General features: G+C 39.8%; 2 protein-coding genes across 12 annotated transcripts in view; both read right to left on the bottom strand.

Moving 5' to 3' along the window:
- The window catches only part of LOC127856554 (mediator of RNA polymerase II transcription subunit 24-like), a 66002-nt gene extending 51683 nt beyond the window's left edge, over positions 1-14319 (bottom strand). Inside the window, exon 1 of the mRNA XM_052392847.1 lies at positions 13855-14319. The gene's annotated coding sequence lies outside the window, so the exon portion shown is untranslated. The remainder of the gene's footprint in view (positions 1-13854) is intronic.
- LOC127856542 (mediator of RNA polymerase II transcription subunit 24-like) overlaps positions 1-17492 on the bottom strand; it is a 225511-nt gene that overhangs the window by 16213 nt on the left and 191806 nt on the right. The window contains exons 13-17 of one of the 11 annotated variants that reach the window (XM_052392820.1): positions 10802-10944; positions 9485-9605; positions 5474-5643; positions 4574-4673; positions 2600-2775 (exon numbers count right to left, since the gene is read on the bottom strand). The exons of 6 other annotated variants lie outside the window; for them this stretch is intronic. In XM_052392820.1, the coding sequence (XP_052248780.1) occupies positions 2600-2775; positions 4574-4673; positions 5474-5643; positions 9485-9605; positions 10802-10944 (710 nt within the window). The remainder of the gene's footprint in view (positions 1-2599; positions 2776-4573; positions 4674-5473; positions 5644-9484; positions 9606-10801; positions 10945-17492) is intronic. 4 more of the 11 variants (XM_052392819.1, XM_052392815.1, XM_052392817.1 and 1 more) reach the window with 4 other exon arrangements.

The raw sequence follows: 17492 nt of genomic DNA, 5'->3' as shown, positions 1-17492 counted from the left end.
CTGATGTTGACCGACTGTCTAAGAGACTTAGCATAGTACGGTCGCGATCGTGCCCGATACCCGGTGACTGATACTGCAACTATCATCCATGATCTGCGAAGTCACCGGGTATTTATCCACTCTTGTTTCTGCGACCATCATGTAGTCGAATATATGAAAAACAAGAGCAAAGCATATTCAACCATAAACTGGTCACAGACCAGATTATCATACGGCACATAAAATCATTATTTGACCATAATGAAAATTATTATAATACTGCCGTAGATCATAAATTAAACAAAAGTTTAATTCAAAACAGATGAAAAATAAAATGACGATCAATTAGATTGTCATACGGAACGTTAAAATCATTATTGCACACAATGGCAAATGATAAACAATCTGTCAATAGAAGAACACGCTTTGCACGATCTCGTAACACATTAGAAGAACATGCTTTGCACGTTCTAGCAATGTATTAGAAGAGCACGTTTTGCACGTGGTCGTTCGCGCCTGAAAACACCCAGCATGGTAGAAATAAACCATTGTTCGATAAAAACAAGCATGGCTTACCTTTTACAAATGAAACAAAATCCATTAAATCCACACAAATTAATCCGAATGAGAAATAAAAAGATAAATAACACAATTTATCTATTCAAAACCCCAATCAACCAAGTGAAAAACAATATCTTAATTCAGAGCCGTAAAAGACACGTATACACCTGGTTGATCCGGAAAGAATATTGAGGGTTGGTTACCGATTTTTGGCTAGGTTGCATTGCACTATGTTTAACCTGGCCTGTATTACGGTATTGAGGTGGCGGATTCCCAGTTAAAATTCCGGATGAGTTATTTCCCCTTGGAAAGTATAAGCATACGATAACAGGTCAGTATTTATGACATTAAAACCCATTTTCGCAAAACACCGCTCTCATAGATCCCGGTATGATCGTGCAGGCAAGACTCGGGCTCTTTGTGACATCAACATTTGCTACACAATTTGCATAGTCAAGATAAATTGATCTTCGATTTGGAAAAACTAGGCTTAATGCATGTGTGTAGTGTTTCCTAGATTAGCCTGTGCAGTGTAATCACATGCTAATCAGGATCAACACTTTGTGCTTAAAACTGGAATTTGGTTTTGAAGAGACTTCCTACAAACAACAAGAGATGTCACCATAGGATGACTTATGCCCCCTATAAACGCTTGGTAGAAGTTATGAGCTTTTTTTGAAACCTAAACGCAGATTTTGAAACCTAAACGCGGACCCTAAGTTCAAGGTCACAGGGGTCAAAATTTGTGTGCGTATGGAAAGGCCTTGTTCATATACACATGAATGCCAAATATGAAATTGCTATCTGAAGTGACATAGAAGTAATGAGCATTTTTTCGAAATCTAAACGCAAAGTGTGACGGACAGTCCGATCACTATATGCCCTCCCTTCAGGGGCATAAAATGTCTTAGAATATCAAAATAAATCAGAAAGCCACATAAACTAGAGAGCGGACACCATGCTAAATCCTTGAAATGGACTAAGTGACCCCATGACCTAGTTTTTGACCCGGCATGACCCATATTCGAACATGACCTAGATATTGTCTTGATACAACTTCTGACCAAGTTTGGTAAAGATCCGATGAAAACTACTTCAATTAGAGAGCGGACACCAAGCTTAAATCTTGAAATGCACTAAGTGACCCGTGACCTAGTTTTTGACCTGGCATGACCCATATTCGAACTTGACCTAGATATTGTCTAGATACAATTTCTGATCAAGTTTGGTAAAGATTGGATGAAAACTATTTGAATTAGAGAGCGGACACCAAAAGTGTGACAGACTGACAGACTGACGGACAGTGCGAAAACTATATACCCCCTCTTCTTCGAAAGGGGGCATAAAAAATGCAACAGGACTGCACAGGCTAATCTGCGAGGACGCTACGCACATGCATTAAGCCCAGTTTTTCCAAAATGACTCTGTACACCAACGTCTCAGCGTAGAACAGTGGTAGTGAGTCAGTAACAAAATGTTCTAAATGTAAAACAACCTGATCAATTTAAATAATATTCCTTATCAATAGAGGCTTAAAGGGATCTTTTCACGCTTTGGTAAATTGACAAAATTGAAAAAAGTTGTTTCAGATTCGCAAATTTTCGTTTTGGTTATGATATTTGTGAGAAAACAGTAATACTGAACATTTACCATGCTCTAATATAGCCATTATATGCATCTTTTGACGATTTTAAAACCTAAAAATTATAAAGCGTTGCAACGCGAAACGATTGAATAATTTGGAGAGTTCTGTTTTTGTCGTTAAATTTTGTGAAACTACGAAGATTGCTTATATAAGGTATAAAATACGATTAGTATGTGTACTCGGCGGAATAGCTCAGTAGGTAAGAGCGTTTTTACTTCAGGACTCTGGCAGGACTCCAGGGGTCACTGGTTCGAAACCTGCTCCGGGCAATGTTCTTTTCCTTTTTTTTATTTTATTCTTGATTTTTTACTGGAGCTTTTACGATCCAATGTTTACATTTATCAATATAAAGCATTTAATGAATAAGTTAAAAAATGCCAAAATCTGTGAAAAGGCCCCTTTAAGTTCACAAACCTCTCAGAGTAGTACTGCGGTAGGGAGTCCCCCTGTAGGGGCTGGATCAGCTGCTGGAGTATGGACAGGGGCTTGGTGCGGGCCTCCTCACTGAGCATGTTGATGTAGCTGCACAGCCAGGCCACGATGCATACCGGCAGACTCAACATGCGAGTCTTGATGTAGTTCAATATCATCTGAGACATTGAGAACAATTTAAAAATGCTGGCTTATATTTTTGTTTATGAAATATTGCCCATTTTTTATTGCCATATGTTCATAATTTTCATGATTTATTTTTTATGAGCCTTGGTCTGGGAAAATGGGGCTTAATGCATATGCGTAAAGTGTTGTTCCCGATTAGCCTGCTAAGTGCACAAAGGGTAATCAGATAGCACATTTTCCACTTTAATGGAATATTTCATACGGAAGTCTCTTCTTAGCGAAAATCCAGTTTAGGAAGACAGTGTCTTTCCTGATCTGGGACGACACTTTATGCACATGCAATAAACCCCATTTTCCCAGATCTAGTGGCTGACAAAGAGTATGGACAGTGGCTTGATGCATGCCTAATCAGGGAATACACTGTCTGTTTTAATGGTATATTAAAATCTGTTGACTTTTAATACACATTCTGCAAAATACTCAATGTTAGATGGCTATACTATCCTTTAAAACCTTAAATACATGTGTTAGGTTAAGAATTCCCTTCATGGATATTAAATGTATAAGATAAAAGACTGGAATTGCTCCTTTTTACACCCTGTCCTTTTGTTTAACGCAGCAACCTGTACATTTTGTGATCCCAGAACTTTCCCTGAGTAGTAAAACTGTGTGCAGTTTAGTTCCCATATCTACCATTAAAATTTCATAGATTTAAAGACGCTCGTTCTGGAAAAACTTGAATTAATGCAAGTGCGTAAAGTTTCATCTGCACAGGCTCATCAGGGACGACACTTTCTGCCAAGAATGGATTTTCTTTAAGAAGAGACTTTCTTGAAAGGAAAAGTTCCATAACAGTGGAAAATGACATAGATTAGTCCACATAGGCTATAGATTAGTCCACACAGGCCTAATCTGGGACATAGATTAGTCCACACAGGCTAAAGATTAGTCCACACAGGCTATAGATTAGTCCACACAGGCTATAGATTAGTCCACACAGGCTATAGATTAGTCCACACAGGCTATAGATTAGTCCAAACAGGACTGAGACGTAGATTTTTCCACACAGGCTATCTGGGACACCACATAGATTAGTCCACACAGGCTAATCTGGGACATAGATTAGTCCACACAGGCTAATCTGGGACACCAACATAGATTAGTCCACACAGGCTAATCTGGGACATAGATTAGTCCACACAGGCTAATATGGGACACATAGATTAGTCCACACAGGCTATCTGGGACACCACATAGATTAGTCTACACAGGCTAATCTGGGACACCAACATAGATTAGTCCACACAGGCTAATCTGGGACATAGATTAGTCCACACAGGCTAATCTGGGACACTAGATTAGTCTTCACAGACTAATCTGGGACGCCACTTTGGGCATAGATTAGTCCACACAGGCTAATCTGGGACGCCACTTTGGGCATAGATTAGTCCACACAGGCTCATCTGGGACGCCACTTTGGGCACAAACATTACGCCCAATTTTTTCAGAACAAGGCTCATGTAGTCGTTACATAGACCAAAATGCACATAAAGGCTGCATCGGCTTTGACAAAAGTGTCACCTTCATGTTATCAACTAACTGGTAAGGTCTCACAACAAAAAGGCTGTGCATACAAATGTAACAAATTAAATCTGGCTACAAATAACAAATGAAATCTGGCTGCGTATAACAAATGACATATGGCTGCATATTACAAATCACATACAGCTGCGTGTAACAAATGACATCTGGCTACGTATAATAAAAGAATTCTGGCGGCATATAACAAATGACATCTGGCTGCATATAACAAATGAAATCTTGCCTTACCTTGATGTTATCTGAAGATATTGAACCGTGTTCCCAGGCAAACAACACTTCCTGTATAGCGTATGGAGTGTTTGTGCAGATCTCGTGCCACTTTGGCGGCCTGAAAATACAGTTAAAAATGAGCCGCGATCTAGGAAAACAGGGCTTAATGCATGTGCGTAAAATGATGTTCCAGATAAAACAAAAAGTTCCATAAAAGCGAAAAGCCTGAATCCTGATTAGCCTGCGCTAATCTGGGACCACACTTAAAGCACATGTATGAAGTCCAGGTTTTAAAACAAGTTCAAATGTGTAACACTGCCATTAACCCTTTCCTACTCAGAAGCAAAGTGAACATGGCTATGTGCAAACAATATACATGTACAACCAGAACAGCCTGCGATTAACTCGCAGTCTGGTCAGGTTTTGTGCTGTGTGCTGCTCATCAGTACCTAAAGGGTTGAAATGAAGCCTTTAAAACTTGATTCTTATAAAAAAGGTCTTTAATTATATTTAACTTTCTAAGGGACTACAAATGCATAAAAATACGTATCTAAGTGGGAAAGGGTTAAAAGAAGTCTCTTTAAACAAAAATCCATAAAACAAAAAAATCCACAAAAACAAAAAGTTTCACCCCTGATAAGCCTGTGCGGACTGCAAAGGCTAATCTGGGAAGACACTTTAAGCACATGTTTGAAGTCCAGGTTTTTAAAACAAGTTCAAATGTGTAACACTGCCATTAAATACATATCTAGAAGGTAAAGGGTTAAATACATATCTAAGTGGTAAAGGTTTAAACATGTATCTAAGTGGTAAAGGGTTAAATACATATCTAAGTGGTAAAGGGTTAAACACTTATCTAAGTGGTAAAGGTTTAAACACGTATCTAAGTGGTAAAGGGTGAATATTCCCCCTTCTTACCCCTGAGCTATATCAGACCCTGACGTGAGGGCGCTCAGCAGGAAGTCCACCTTGGAAGGCTCCACGGGCATGCCGATGTCCACGGACTTGTATTTCCCATCCTCCGGCAGACAGCGGGTCACCCACTGGGTGAAGAATGTGTCCTGGCACTCGGAACAGCCTGTGATGAGCTGGCGATGGAACCAAATGATGTTTGAAGTTTGTTTTAGAAATAAGCTCCCTTTTCCCACAGCGAGGCTTATGTATCAGTCTGCACAGCCTATCAGCGACAAAACAGTTTCCAATTTTATGGAATATTTCGTTGAAAGGAGGTCTCTTCTAAATGAAAATGCAGTGTAGGCTGAAAGTGTCATCCCTAACGTTGGAGGTTTGTTTCAGAAATAATAAGCCTCGCTATGGGAAAAGGGGGCTTAATGCATTTAAAGTGTCATCTCTAACGTTGGAGGTTTGTTTCAGAAATAAATAAGCCTCGCTATGGGAAAAGGAGGCTTAATGCATTTGGGTAAATTGTTGCCCCAGATTAGGCTGTGCAGTTTGCACACAGCTATGATGTATAGCAGCTAAACACTATACAGAATTTGAATACCATATCTCTGAGCCATAATATGGGCAACACTTGGTAAACAGTCATGGGGCCTAGTTTTCCCAGACTGAGGCACATTTGAATGCTGTACCTCTGAGCTACAGTATGGGTAACACTTGGTAAACAGTCATGGGGCCTAGTTTTTGAAGAATGAGGCACATTTGAATGCCGTACCTCTGAGCTACAGTCTGGGCAACACTTGGTAAACAGTCATGGGGCCTAGTTTTTGAAGAATGAGGCACATTTAAATGCTGTACCTCTGAGCTACAGTATGGGCAACACTTTATAAACAGTCATGGGGCCTAGTTTTCCCAGACTGAGGCACATTTGAATGCCGTACCTCTGAGTCATAGTATGGGCAACACTTTATAAACAGTCATGGGGCCTAGTTTTCCCAGACTGTGGCACATTTGAATGCCGTACCTCTGAGCTACAGTCTGGGCAACACTTGGTAAACAGTCATGGGGCCTAGTTTCAGGGCTTTTTTTCCTGACTTTGTGAAGCGGCCCTGGCCCCCTTATTTTGTGAAAAAATGAGTCGCGAACTTTTCAAAATTGTGAAAAAATGAGTTGCAATCTTTTCAAAATTGTGACAAATTGAGTCGCGAAACTTTTCAAAATTGTGAAAAATTGAGTCGCGAACTTCTTAAAATTGTGAAAAACCGAGTCGTGAAATTATTAAAATTGTGAAAAATGGCCCATTTTGTAAAAATTCACAGCCATGTTAGGTTTGTGAATTGTCCTTTTCAAAATTGTGAAATGTCCTTCCACGGCCACTCATAAAGAAGGAAAAAAAGCCCTGAGTTTTCCCAGACTGAGACACATTTGAATGCCGTACCTCTGAGCTACAGTCTGGGCAACACTTTATAAACAGTCATGGGGCCTAGTTTTCCCAGACTGTGGCACATTTGAATGCCGTACCTCTGAGCTACAGTATGGGCAACACTTGGTAAACAGTCATGGGGCCTAGTTTTCCCAGACTGAGGCACATTTGAATGCCGTACCTCTGAGACATAGTATGGGCAACACTTGGTAAACAGTCATGGGGCCTAGTTTTCCCAGACTGAGGCACATTTGAATGCCGTACCTCTGAGCTACAGTCTGGGCAACACTTGGTAAACAGTCATGGGGCCTCGTTTTCCCAGACTGAGGCACATTTGAATGCCGTACCTCTGAGACATAGTATGGGCAACACTTGGTAAACAGTCATGGGGCCTAGTTTTCCCAGACTGAGACACATTTGAATGCCGTACCTCTGAGCTACAGTCTGGGCAACACTTTATAAACAGTCATGGGGCCTAGTTTTCCCAGACTGTGGCACATTTGAATGCCGTACCTCTGAGCTACAGTATGGGCAACACTTGGTAAACAGTCATGGGGCCTAGTTTTCCCAGACTGAGGCACATTTGAATGCCGTACCTCTGAGACATAGTATGGGCAACACTTGGTAAACAGTCATGGGGCCTAGTTTTCCCAGACTGAGGCACATTTGAATGCCGTACCTCTGAGCTACAGTCTGGGCAACACTTGGTAAACAGTCATGGGGCCTCGTTTTCCCAGACTGAGGCACATTTGAATGCCGTACCTCTGAGACATAGTATGGGCAACACTTGGTAAACAGTCATGGGGCCTAGTTTTCCCAGACTGAGGCACATTTGAATGCCGTACCTCTGAGCTACAGTCTGGGCAACACTTGGTAAACAGTCATGGGGCCTAGTTTTCCCAGACTGAGGCACATTTGAATGCCGTACCTCTGAGACATAGTATGGGCAACACTTGGTAAACAGTCATGGGGCCTAGTTTTCCCAGACTGTGGCACATTTGAATGCCGTTCCTCTGAGCTACAGTATGGGCAACACTTGGTAAACAGTCATGGGGCCTAGTTTTTGAAGAATGAGGCACATTTGAATGCTATACCTCTGAGACATAGTATGGGCAACACTTGGTAAACAGTCATGGGGCCTAGTTTTCCCAGACTGAGGCACATTTGAATGCTGTACCTCTGAGCCATAGTATGGGCAACACTTGGTAAACAGTCATGGGGCCTAGTTTTTGAAGAATGAGGCACATATGAATGCCGTACCTCTGAGCTACAGTATGGGCAACACTTGGTAAACAGCCATGGTGCCTAGTTTTCCCAGACTGAGGCACATTTTAATGCCGTACCTCTGAGCTACAGTATGGGCAACACTTGGTAAACAGTCATGGGGCCTAGTTTTCCCAGACTGAGGCACATTTGAATGCCGTACCTCTGAGCTACAGTCTGGGCAACACTTTATGAACAGTCATGGGGCCTAGTTTTTGAAGAATGAGGCATATTTGAATGCCGTATCTCTGAGCTACAGTCTGGGCAACACCTGGTAAACAGTCATGGGGCCTAGTTTTTGAAGAATGAGGCACATTTGAATGCCGTACCTCTAAGCCATAGTATGGGCAACACTTGGTAAACAGTCATGGGGCCTAGTTTTCCCAGAATGAGGCACATTTTAATGCCGTACCTCTGAGCTACAGTATGGGCAACACTCGGTAAACAGTCATGGGGCCTAGTTTTCCCAGACTGAGGCACATTTGAATGCCGTACCTCTGAGCTACAGTATGGGAAACACTTACTAAACAGTCATGGGGCCTAGTTTTCCCAGACTGAGGCACATTTGAATGCCGTACCTCAGAGCTACAGTATGGGCAACACTTTATAAACAGTCATGGGGCCTAGTTTTCCCAGACTGAGGCACATTTGAATGTCGTACCTCTGAGCTACAGTATGGGCAACACTTTATAAACAGTCATGGGGCCTAGTTTTCCCAGACTGTGGCACATTTGAATGTCGTACCTCTGAGCTACAGTCTGGGCAACACTTTATAAACAGTCATGGGGCCTAGTTTTCCCAGACTGAGGCATATTTGAATGCCGTATCTCTGAGCTACAGTCTGGGCAACACCTGGTAAACAGTCATGGGGCCTAGTTTTTGAAGAATGAGGCACATATAAATGCTGTACCTCTGAGCTACAGTCTGGGCAACACTTTATAAACAGTCATGGGGCCTAGTTTTCCCAGACTGAGGCATATTTGAATGCCGTATCTCTGAGCTACAGTCTGGGCAACACCTGGTAAACAGTCATGGGGCCTAGTTTTTGAAGAATGAGGCACATTTGAATGCTGTACCTCTGAGCCATAGATCTGTGTAATGAAAACTGGGCTAAATACATGTGTGACAGCCTTATGAGGGACAAAACACTTTCGGCTTTCAATCATGGAATTTTTCTTTGAAAGGAGGTCTCTTCTAAAAGAAAATACAGCGTGGTTGGAAAGTGTGGTCCCTGATAAGCCTGTGGACACATGCATTAAGCCCAGTTATCCCATAGCACCCTTCAGATGCATTAAGGGTTACCTATTAATTAAAAAAAATAAATCATTAATGTGAATGCAGACCTCTGAGCCGTAGATCTGTGTGATGTGTGCCAGCATTAGGAAGCTGGTGTCAAACAGTAGAGCTCGAGTCTGGGATGCCTTGCCACTCTCACCAGAACTCTGCTTGGCAAACTCATTGAATCTGTAAGAACATGTACTAGCATAGTAACTATCATTGAATCTGTAAGAACATGTTCAAGCATAGTTACTCTCATGGAATCTGTAAGAACATGTGCAAGCATAGTATCTCTCATTGAATCTGTAAGAACATGTACTAGCATAGTAACTCTCATGGAATCTGTAAGAACATGTACTAGCATAGTAACTCTCATGGAATCTGTAAGAACATGTACTAGCATAGTAACTCTCATTGAATCTATAAGAACATGTTCAAGCATAGTTACTCTCATTGAATCTATAAGAACATGTACTAGCATAGTAACACTCATTGAATCTGTAAGAACATGTACAAGCATAGTAACTATCATTGAATCTGTAAGAACATGTACTAGCATAGTAACTATCATTGAATCTGTAAGAACATGTACTAGCATAGTAACTTTCATTGAATCTATAAAAACATGTACTAGCATAGTAACTCTCATTGAATCTGTAAGAACATGTACTAGCATAGTAACTCTCATGGAATCTGTAAGAACATGTACTAGCAGAGTAACTATCATGGAATCTGTAACAACATGTACTGGCATTGTAACTATCATGGAATCTGAAAGGATACAGCAAAGCAACTAAGTAACAAGGGAAAGAAATATTCAAATGTCCAAATATTAAAAAACTGGGTCAATATTTAAATACAAAATTATTATATTTGTGTGACCTGAACTCTGCTTTGCAAACTAAATCAATCTCAAAGAATATGTAACAGGTCTATCTAGCGACCGAAAAGTGAAGGGTTATGTGGCAATCTCCTTCATAGACACCCAGTACTGGTTCTACCCAGGCAATGGACTCGAGGGCATTTAAATAACCCTAAAGCTGTTAATGCAATCGAGCTAAAATTAGTATGTTTTAACTAAAAAGTATTATTAGCATAGTAACTAAATAACTAGAGAAGGGAAATAATATTCAAATTTCCTAATATTAAAAAAATGGGTGAATTTTCAAATCCAAAAATATGATTTGAATATTTGATTTCCCTTGAAAACACAATTCATATTTAAAAAACCCACAACAACAACAGAAATTTTAACAAATACAAAAAGGCATTGAAAATTAAACAAAATAATAAAATTGTGATTAAAAAAATCATAACTGACTAAGAATGGTTTATTGTAACATTCAAAGTCAATACTAATCTAACATTTTCTTTACACGTACCTTATAAGCTTCACCAAGAAGATCTGCAGTTTCCCAATAGCTGCCGCAGCATTTAGAATGAGTTCAAAGCTTTTCCCAGACAGCATGTGTTGCAATACACCCAGTAAACTCTCCTGATTCTTGCTGTAATCTGCCTCAAGCGTCTGGAGAGGGAAAATGGGGCTTAATGCACAGATTATGGTCAAGCAGTTTGGGGTAATATATGTCTAATTAAAAAGTATCACTCATGTGAGACTAGTTGAACCTAATTCTGGAAAAAAACTAGGCTTAACTCATGTGCGTTGAGTGTCGCCCCAGGTTTGCCTTAGCAGTCCACACCAGCTTATTTGGAACAACACTTTCCGCTTAAATGGTATTTTTCGTTAAAAAGAAGCGAAAATTCCAGTTTAGGCGGAAAAAGCGGTCTCTGATAAGCCTGACTCCACATGCTTATATGGGACGACACTAATATGGGACGACACTAATATGGGACGACACTAATATGGGATGACACTTTCCGCACAAGCAATAACAAGCCATGCTAATATGGGACGACATGTGAAAATGGCTTTTGCAACCAGCATAAAACCAGAACAGCATGCGAGTAACTCGCAGTCTTTTCAGGTTTAATGATGTTTGCTGCTCATCAGTAACTAAGGGTTGGAAATGGGTTAAAACTTGAATCTAGTAAGAAAGGTTTTTAATTAAATGTAACTTTCTAAGGGACTAAAAATGCGTCACAACACATATCTAATGGGGCAAAGTGTTAAATGTGAGGTAAAAGCTCTTTCATGACGTGCCAGTGTTTCAGTAGGCTCCTTATTTCTTATTCAGTGTTTTTAGACCATTTTGGAAATGCCGGGTCCCTTTGCATTAGGAAAAATCCCCACGTTTTGACTAAAATTTGGAACTAAAGTGTTGTTGTTGTTTTGCCAACAAATGCTTCAAAGTTGAGAATTAAATTGTTTTCAATATTATATTGACTAAGGTTTAACTGATAGTGCTGGATAGCAGATTAACTAAATGTTGAGATCTAATTAGAATTTATTTTCTTGGGAACCTTTTTGGAACCTTCAATTCGGAATTTTTAGGTTGCATTTGGGAAAAATATACACTTTTTTCAATTGGGAATGGAGCCGATAATGGACCCAAATTTAAAAGGAAAACAAGAGGGCCAAGATGGCCCTAGTTCGCTCACCTGAGAGGAGTCGGTTCATTCAATCTTTACCTAATGTCAAACTTGACCTAGATATTGACCAGACAAACATCCTGGTCAAGTTTCATAATTATTGAACCAAAACTCTGGGGTAGGGAGGGTTTTTGTTTTTGTAAGATTTTAAATGGTGACCTATATTTTGAGTTGACCCCCCTTACCAAACATTAAACTTTGCTTACAAGGATTTTGTATAATATAATGAAAATTTTGACAATCTAAGGGCAATAACTAAGGCATTAATTATGTGATTTTGCTCATCATCAAACTTGACTGAGATCTTTCAGCAATTTGATAAAAAATGCTTGAGAAATGTTAATGCTAGAATGTTAACAAACCAAATGTGGACGGACGGACAGCGGACAAAGACCAATCCTAAAAAGTGTGTTTTACCGATCTGAGCCATTTTCCAACTTGTCCAAGAAATCAATAAAACCAATGTATTGACTAAGTTTCACGATGATTAGGCAAAATATGTGACTTCTTTAGTGTTCGATCACAAGGTTTCTCTATATAGACACATAAGGAAAACTGCCCCACCCCCCTGGCAGCCATGTTTATTGACCCATCGGGACCAATTGCAAACTCATCTATGATATATATAAAACCAATCTTTTCACCAAGTTTCATGATGATTGGGCAAAAAATGTGACTTCTTGAGTGTTCACAAGCTTTTTTTTTACTATATAAATATAAGAAAACTGCCCCCCCCCCCCGGCAGACATGTTATTCAATTGACCGGAACCATTTTCCAACTCAACTCTCGTATCAAGGAAACAAATGTTATGACCAAATTTCATGAAAATTGGGAAAAAAATGTGACTTCTAGAGAGTTCACATGTTTTCACTATATACATATAGAGAAAAATGCCCTGCCCACTGGCGGCCAGGTTTTTTCACCAATCTGGACCATTTTCGAACTCGTCTGACATATCAATAAACCAATGTTTTGATAAACTTTCATGATGATTGGGAAAAAATTGTGACTTCTAGAGTGTTTACATGGTTTCTCTAAAGCCATATAAGGAAAACTGCTCCGCCCACTGGCAGCCTTTTGAACTCAACCAACATATCATTAAGACAGCCATTTAGACAAAGTTACATGAAGATTGGGCATTAAATGTGACTTCTATAGTGTTTACAAGCTGTTTCTTTTTTTATTGACCTAGTGACCTAGTTTTTGACCCAGCATGACCCAGTTTCGAACTCGAGATATCATTGGGACGAATCTTCTGACCAAGTTTCATGAAGATCGGACACTAAATGTGGCCTCTAGAGTGTTAACGAACTAATGTTGACGGACGGACGGACGACGGACAAAGATCGGTCACAAAAGCTCACCTGAGCAATCAGGTGAGCTAAAAAAAACACCCAACCTTGACTGTTAACAGGCTGTTAACCTCAGACTCCGAAAAGATAATTATTTGAGCATACACATGTGTTAACAATTTACAGATATATTAAAGGGTTAATAATCAAGTCACAAAAATAATTTGATCCAAAGAATAACAGCTGTTAGCTTAACTGGCTGTTAAAGTTTTCAGCAACCTTGTAGCATATCTTAGAAAGTGTAGGGTTATGGTTCATGTGCATGGCACTTCTCCTCATTGATATCTATACACCCATGAAGTTTCATGTTGATATCTTCTTTAGTTTCTGAGATATAGCCATGAAAAGTTTTCTGACAGACGCACGGATAGATGGACGGAGGGGCAGAGCCACTTCTATATCCCTCTATCTTTGGCGGGGGATAATAAACAATATGCATTTATGTTAAGCTCATGCCTTTAAAAGCTAATTAAAACTGAATTCTGCTTTCACTCAAATAGTTATTCAAAGAAAACAAAAGTAAAGCTCTCACCTTAAGGATGCTGTTGACAGTGGGTTCTGCTTTTATTATACGTCCTGCATTGGACTGTGATATCTGCTGGTCCCCCGAACTTGAACGCAGAGACTAATTGTTCCTGTAAAATCAGCCACAGAACATGGCGTCTCATCTGGATCCAAACTGTTTGCTATTCTGATAGTATTCTTTTAAAAAAAATCTAAGAAAATGCTAATTTTAGAAATTCAGCAGACAACATTTTAGCAGACGACAAATTTCCCAGCATGCAAAGGGTTAACTAGTCCAGTTACAAAAAATGTCAGTCTGTCTGATGACAAATTTGTTTGGTATATTAAAGAGAATCCTCACTGCATTTTGTATAGCAGATAAGTACCAACTTGCTGGTAAATGTCTCTAAATGCCTCGAAAGTTACTTGAATCTGCCGTAAGTTTATCACCTAGAAATACAAGGAAATCACAAATTACTGGGCTTTCGTCAACTTTTGAATTTGAAAAAAAAAGACGTTGGGAAATCCTCATTTCCTGGGCTCAGATTTTTGAATTTTTCACATTTTTGTGTTACCGTACCAAGTATTCCTTGCAGAAGTATGCCCCGATATGTTAATTTTCCAAGTTGGTGTGCGTTATACATTGATACAACGCTAGTCTGACTGCTAATTTGTGAAAAAAATCATTGTGCAATCGTGAATATTCATGATTGGCGCCGCCATGCTTGTTGTTGTTGTACTACGTTAAAGGGGCTATTGTCGACATACCGAATAGCGGGTACGACTACGAGGGGAGTTTGTGCTAATGATTTTTTCGAACACTATGATCGTCTTTTTTTTATGTTTGCTTAGTATGTGTGACCTACAGCATGTATTTGCTGACTGTGCAAATAAACTGTATGCGAGTCTGGGAAACCCTTTCTTCTTCTGATACAGCACTCCTTCTCAATAGAAGAGTTTGTGCTGGTGCCTATTGGTTAAGGGGTGAAAACTATACAAAGGTTTTCCAGATACGGATTACTAAATTCATGCTTGACACAAGCCCGGATCTGGAATGATTGAATCCATTGATCTGGTTTGCCTTTGATAGTGCGGATTAGAGAATCTTAAACTCTCGGGACCTACGGTCCCTCTAAAATGGCCACCTGGTGACACAGAATATTCGCTTCGCGAATAACCGTCTTCGGCCTTCGGCCTCGGCAGGTGCTCAGTTGTTAGTTAGTTTAAAATGATTTCCTGTGTGCTCCTGATATTGGAAAGACATGTTTGTTGTGAGGACTCCAGTAGAATACGAGTGGCTTGCGCTTGCCTTCGTCAGTTGATTGGCCGTGGTGAGAAACGTGGGTGACGTTGTGTGCTCTTATTATGCGCCTGAGGAGTTTGCAATTAAGATTTATACATAGAAATCTTGGCAATAGTTTGTTGGCAAACAAATGTAAATATACTAGACTTTACTGGGATCCAACATATCTGTTTATAGTGACACTGTACCTGATATCCACGACTAAGTCATTGTTCCCAGCTGACTGGGAATCATTGCCATCTGTTGTTTGCTTTTAGTTGAGAAACGTCTCTCATGTAAACTGTTAACGCTTAATTTTAGAGGATGTTTCAAATATCTGTAGGAATTTCTGATCGCTTTTAGTCAAGTTTGAGTTAAAGTGATATTATGGGCATTTTTCACTGTTGAATTGAGCCGACCAACTATCTGCAACTCATCATGCTACCAGTTGTTTACAAAAAATATATATTATATTCGATAGCTTACATGAATGGACAGCCCTGTAAGCCGAAATGATCGGTAAAACAAAATAGTGTCTTTGTGTCGTATGAACGAATCTGCACTAAAACGTCATTTAGATTCACATCGTAAATGGAATAATGTCTGTGGTCAGTTGTCAAAACGAACGTATGATTGATATTCCAATGCATTATGTTTCTCTTTCCGGGATATTGTTTTAGTATGGTGATGCTGCATTAACAAATATATCATGGTGAAGGGTATTACCGGTGTATTAACATTTAGAGCAGTATTATTATTCATAAAAACTTATATGCGTGTCAATCCTGTAGGTGGGTGTCTTTTCTTCATTTTCAGTGAAAATTGCACAGAATTTACTCAGCATACAGTATATTTGTGGTGTTTTTTCAAGCCGCTATAAGCTAACCTAGATTTTACAGGAAGTGGGTATTACCGGTGCACTGTGTATTTCACCTCCACAAAATAGTAATAAACAGGTACTGGTCAAAACTTCTTTAACAGGAAAGCAATTATGGAAAGTAGTTCCAACATGAGTTAGTGTTGCCTGTTTAATTATTGGTAACTGAAAGGAGACATAATGTGCATAAAATGCGTAAATTTATGTTAAATGCAATATGCAGTAAAATGCGAAATCTAGTTGCACCATTGGCATGCAGCGTAGGCCGATTGTCTGGGCATGCGCGTATGGTGCGTTTAGTATGTAAATTTTGGTAAAACACACAGACATATATACATACATATATCTCCTTCAGCACGTGGTGATTGTGAAAAGTAGTGCCTATTTATCAAGAGGTCTCTTTCTCTTGTACGAAAAGCCATTTCGCGATCGCCCCTTTCCTTTTGAGTTTTTTTTACTGTATGCTTGTTCTGCAACAGTTGTGCTGTCATTGGGGGCTTCGTTGAAAGATAACGTTTGTGGCGCGTTTATTGAAGTATTGTGTTTTTGTCGAAATGTCACTGCCGAAACCACGAGGGCTCTAGCATTATGGCAATTTTCTTCAAAGTTGCACGACACATATTTGTTTTTACAACGTTCGGAATAAGACATTCATCTTTTACCTGATACTAGTACTAGCATTGCACACTCTGATGTAAAGACATGACAGGAAAAATGCCTTACACGTTGGCCGTTCCATTATGAGAGCCCTGTAGGGAATCGGGAGCTAAGCGATTACTGCGTAAGAATGACATCCTATATAATCTTGACCAGCCAAGCAGCCCCAAATTGTGTATACAGATTGAGGCTGCCTGACTGGTCACTATTAAGGCTGAGCTCCGCATACAGTTGCCAAGATTTGCATGTGCATTAAAACTGTGCATATGCATTAAGCACGTTTTTTCCATAACACGACCCTGATATAGGTATATCTTACCTGTCACGAAATGCCATCATAAATTAAGTCAAATGCACTATGCATTTGAAAGAGGAAAAAAAACGAGCTTCACTCTGTGAAAACAAGGCTAAGCATATGCATGTCCTTTAAGCGCAGTTATTGGTACACGCGCTTCTCAGGGTTCAATCACAGACGCATTTTTGCATGACGCGGGTCTTTATGTTTCTTAACTATATTTTATACGTGTCTTGATAATGCAGAACTGTTTGATAGCATTCGTTACCGGATCAAACAGCAATGGTCCGTACCATTAAAAACATAACCGTGTTTGAAAATAAATCAACGACTATTACCAATTACTAATTGAAGTGTGGTAAGTCATAATATAGCGGTTTTCAGTCATTAAAAGCCATTATTAGTTAGCTCAGTGGTTACTATACGCGCTCACCACCAAGGCGGGTCCAATCCCAGCTTCCGGCGTACGTACATATACGTACGTATGTTAGCTTTGTAGGTGGTCGCCATAGCGGACAAGTGAGTTTTTGCCCAAAAACGGGGTTTTCCCACACC

This window comes from Dreissena polymorpha, chromosome 13 (genome assembly GCF_020536995.1).
Source record: "Dreissena polymorpha isolate Duluth1 chromosome 13, UMN_Dpol_1.0, whole genome shotgun sequence".
NCBI lineage: Eukaryota > Metazoa > Mollusca > Bivalvia > Myida > Dreissenidae > Dreissena > Dreissena polymorpha.
This window is presented reverse-complemented; position numbering and strand designations above follow the sequence as displayed.